Below are 5,180 nucleotides of genomic sequence, written 5' to 3' on the forward strand. Positions count from 1 at the left end.
ACCAGTCGTGTGGGACCACCTTAAGAACAGAATAAACAATAGTCATCAATTGTAAAAACAGATTGAGTTCCTATAAATAATTAATCTTATTTTTATAGCTGGTGTTTATATTTGACCCACACCCTTCTCCATATCTAATCCAAAAATTTTTAAATTTTCGCTAGTTTAAACGTAAATTAACCTAACTCAAAATCTAATTTCTACACAAAATTCTTATTTGGGCGATATTACATCGATAAAAGCAAGATTGACGATTTTTAAGCAACATGTATATTGTAAAATTATACGAAGATGGGTTTATGAGAAAGTTGAACTTGTTCATTCATAAGTAGATAGTTATTATTATCTTTATAATTTGTTACACGAATGAAAAAGCTCAACTCCTCCATAATTTATATTATGTTCAGTCTTTATGTGGTGCTAAAAAATATTGGAATTTTCTTTAGTTTTATGTTTCTAGTTTTCAGCCTCCTCCACATTTGTCCGATAGCAACAAACTTGTATCCGTAATTTTTTATCTACTTTCTTAGCTGATATCTTTCTTATTATTAGAGATAATTCGAGATAATAATTAGAGATTCTTTCTCTATCTAAATCGGTCTTTGTCTGTCGATAAGTTAATACTAAGATCAATCTGTACTTAAACTACAAAGCGGTGGCTCTGTACTTAGATTAAATAGCTTAAAATTACCAAACTTCAAGCCTTTGTGCAATTGTTATCAAACCGATGTTTAAAAAACTATTATCACACTCGGAAAGAGCGCTCTTTAAATTCATTATATCTTAACCCGGGTTTTCGTTGGTAAATGGGTCTATCGGCGTCATGCTTAAATCGCCCTTAATATACATCCCTACACGCAAAAACGTTTAATTACTATTCCTTTAAACAAGTTTCTTATTTGATATTGGGAAAACTATAGAAGTATAGATCTATCTTATCTACAATTTGCTGCTCTTTCTAATGGTGTATAACACGCGGCTATCGCTGCTTGGTTATAGAGTTTTTTCCTGGTGATATAAGAAAGTTATTGATCCCAACAATGTTTAAAAGTAACTAAAACGTGTGAATCTGGTAATTTTTTGACCAAAAACGTCCTTGTGTAAGTCTATAACTTCATGATATACTTCTATAGTTTTCCTCATATCAAATATGTAAGAAAGTTGTTTAGAGGTAGAGCAATTAAACGTTTCTGTATATAGAGATGTATATTAAAGGTGATTTAACCATGATGCTAATTGATATTGACCAACAAAAACCCGGATTAAGATATTTGAAGGAGCGTTCTTTCTGATTGTGAACACAGTTTTTTAAAATTCGGTTTGATAACAATTGCACAAGGGCTTGAAGTTTGGTAATATTAAGCTATTTTACGTACAGAGCGGTGTTCTTCATCTTTTATTGATTTTAATATTAACATATCGGCAAACGAGGACCGACGATTTCATAAAGAAAGAATCAAGCTTTCATATGGTGCATTTAGTGTTCTGCTATATCTAATAATAAGAAAGATATCAGCTAATAAAATAGATAGGAAATTGCGGATAAAAATTTGTTGTTGGAAGGTTTGTTGCTATCGTCACATCGTCAATCGGGCATTTCCACTTTCGTATTGGCCAAGGATTAAGCTTTCGAATGAGACATTGTTTATCGAAATCGGTTCACTGGTTCTCATGTTATAATTAAAATACTATACATGTAAAATTCTGTTTAATTGGGGACTAACTTCACATAGGTGTCATTATGAATAATTATGTTGTAATCTCAACAAGTTTAGTGAAAATAACTTTTTATTTAGTGCGTGGGTATAAATTAAACAATTTGAGGTTAGGATTTAATACGAGAAAATACATGGTTAACATTGCTTGTGTTGTCAGTTGTAATTGTCATTTGGTTAAATACACAGTTTGTTGCTATCGTCACACGGGCTATTTATTTATTTTTATTTTGTAATCATGTCTTTTTTAATAACTATTTTAATTTAACTAAACTACTATTAAATAAGCTACTATACTTATTTATCATTTATATTTACAACATAAAGATTGCAAAGAGCTTTCAGTCATTTGACAGATCAATTGATACACAAAGTCTATTAATACACATTTGGTAGAAACAATTCTATCTAACGCCATTTAATTGTCGTTCTGCATCGATAGTCTAAGAAACAAGGTTTTCATCCGAAAATATGTTGTAATCTCAACAAGTTTAGTGAAAATAACTTTTTATTTTGTGCGTGGGTATAAATTAAACAATTTCAGGTTAGAATTTAATACGAAAATGCAATTTTAACATTGCTTTTAACTTCCAAAAAGAAACGTCAAATCGCAACTTTAAAGTGATTTTTCGGTAAGTACTACACTTTTCCGCACTTTTTTTTATCATTAACACATCTTTTGAGTCATTTCCTACCGATTAAAAAAAAATTCATCGATTTTTATGAGGGACAGCTAATCTTAATATATGCCCATCGTATCTCGTAAATGAGATGTGTTGTAATAAAAAAAAATTTTATTTTTCTCTTTTCTACTTCTGTTGTTGTTTTGGCCACTATTAATCGCAAAAATTCGCAACATTACTTTATTTACAATAATAAAATATCTACTTTAATATGTTACAACATTTTAAAACACGTAGCAATAAAAAAACTTAGATTAGCCAGAAAAACTTTACAATAGTATCTAACAATTTAATCATCAAACGTTATCGATGCATTTTTTAGTTTCAAATGTAATATACAATATAGTCGTAATCTTTTGTGCGATATTCTAGTTGTCAACACATTCTTAATGTTTAAATCACCCCATTTTATATCAACTATTTAAATGTGCATTTTTGTGTTAATCTAAGGTATGATCTCCAATTATTAAAGAATTCAACTTTTCTATCAAATTTTATTATTACTTTAGATAGAAATGCTTTATCTTAATGAAAGTGTAGAAATGGAAAGATTAATTCATAGTAGTAATACACAAGATCAAAGTGGCGATACCCCAATTGAAATTGCAGCAAGAAATAGAGACACAGAAACGTTTAAAAGGTTGTTTCAACAAAATTCGACTAACAATCCTCCATTTACTAAGGTTGAATTAGAAAAATTATTTAAAATTCTTACAGACGATAAAATCCGCAACCAAGATTGTTTGCATTTTTTGCTAAACCAATCTTGTTTACCCATAGATATGGTTAATTCAAAAGGTTATACACCTTTACACATCGCGATACAAATTGTAGATCATGATGCAGTGATTAATTTATTAGAACGTAGAGCTTCTTTGGCTAACAAAGCTGGTAAGATGGATCTTATGCCTATTCATAATATTTATCCAAAGTTGTTAGAAAAACACTTAGACGATTGCATTGTGTATAAAGATTTGTTAGATGAATGTGATGAAGCAGGAATGGTAATAGAATTTAATTATACATCATTTCTTAGCGATGAAGATTCAAAAAAAAGAGAACCATTTTCTGAGATGGATGTAATTTCCGTTATTAGCGAAACCCCGGAATTACAATATTTATTAAGTCACCCAATCATCAGTGGTTTTTTATATAATAAGTGGCGGAGGTTGTTATGGTTTTTTATAGTTAATATTGTTTTTCACTTCGTCTTTGTCGCCTTTTTAGTTGTACATATAACTATGTCAAATTCAATTTATTATTATGGATTAGCTTTTACGTTAGGCGTTTTAATTTTAAAAGAAGCGATACAAATTATATTTTCACCTACAAGTTACATCACAGATTTCGAGAATTACATAGAAATATCGATGATAATTTCAACCGTTATTACACTTTGTAATGAACATGGACATGTATCATCAGCTGTAGCTATTTTGTTAACATCAATTCAAACGATGTTTTACATCGGCAAGCACCCGGCTCTTTCTATTTATGTTTCATTTTTAAAAACGGTTTCTTTGAATTTTTTTAAATTTATACTTTGGTCATCAATTTTACTCGTAGGTTTTACACTAAGCTTTTTCATAATTTATAACAAACCAATAGATAATAATATAAACGGAAATTACACCAACAACACTAACATTGAAGAATCCGATTTTTACGCCAGTAGAACTTTAACATTCACAAAAATAATCTTAATGTTAGTTGGCGAATTAGACGCAAACCCCTCTTATCTACAAACACTTTTTAACCAAATAATATTTTTATTTTTCATTTTCTTTATGACAATAACACTTTCTAATGTAATTAACGGTTTGGCCGTTCACGATATTCAAACGACTGAATCTAAGGCGGAAATTAATAGTTTAATTGAACGAACTCGTCGCATTATTTATATCGAACGATTTCTACTCGACAACAGAGTTCGATGTTTATTAAACTGTTTCAATATCCACGAATTAATTTGCAAGGAAATATTTCTGTTTTACGACATATTTAAGAACAAAACAATTGAATTCACGTTCTACAATGCGTTAATTGCCCATAAACCTCCAGAAGAACTCTTCGCTTATATAATGCTTAAAGTAAAAAATTTGTTTAAGACGATAACGTGTTGGAGAGCTTTAGAAAAGAAATCGACAAACAACGCGAATAAGATCGTATTGGAACGATTAATATCGAAAAAGAAATCTTTTGATCAATGTATAACTAATATTAAGAGGAATGTTGATAAATTTGTCGAAGAATTAAAAAATAATTCAATACCTCCGTTAGAATTTGAACATATAAATATAGTAAATGATTTAAATACTTTGGAAAAATATTTAAATTAATCTACTATTGTAGATTAATATCATGTTGTGTTTAAAAGATTATTGAGATTAAAAGTGATTTTTAATGAATTCTACTTTCTTTATTCTTTTAAAACCCATTAATAGATCATACTTATTGAAATATGTTTGTCCAAAGAAATGTTTGAAGATAAAGGAGAATAAATATCACTGACAAACAAAGTTTGTAGAGAATAATCTGATAAGAATGCTAATACAGAAACAGATGTTTTTGCTGCCTTTATATTTTTACAGTTCTTTTTAGAGCTATCGTTGTTTCTAGCGGTTGCTTTAAGCGGTAAGTCAATAAACAAATCAAAATAACCACTACTTTCAACATTAATTTCAATCTGTGGGTACACTAAAAATTATTTTAAATAAAAGGACAGAAAATAAGACCTTTTTTATATTTAAAATATTTTTTTAATTATTAAAATATATTTTAA

At 28.9% G+C, this 5,180-nt stretch overlaps 1 protein-coding gene across 1 annotated transcript; it reads left to right on the top strand.

The window, feature by feature from the left end:
- Window positions 1-2,757: 2,757 nt before the first annotated feature.
- Window positions 2,758-4,806, top strand: LOC111419986 (transient receptor potential cation channel protein painless-like). The gene is made up of 2 exons (XM_023052879.2): window positions 2,758-2,848; window positions 2,908-4,806. Exon 2 carries the CDS (start codon window positions 2,914-2,916, stop codon window positions 4,735-4,737), a length of 1,824 nt encoding a protein of 607 aa, XP_022908647.1. The 5' UTR covers window positions 2,758-2,848; window positions 2,908-2,913; the 3' UTR covers window positions 4,738-4,806.
- The last annotated feature ends 374 nt before the right edge of the window (window positions 4,807-5,180 follow it).

This window comes from Onthophagus taurus, chromosome 7 (assembly GCF_036711975.1).
Source record: "Onthophagus taurus isolate NC chromosome 7, IU_Otau_3.0, whole genome shotgun sequence".
Lineage (NCBI taxonomy): Eukaryota > Metazoa > Arthropoda > Insecta > Coleoptera > Scarabaeidae > Onthophagus > Onthophagus taurus.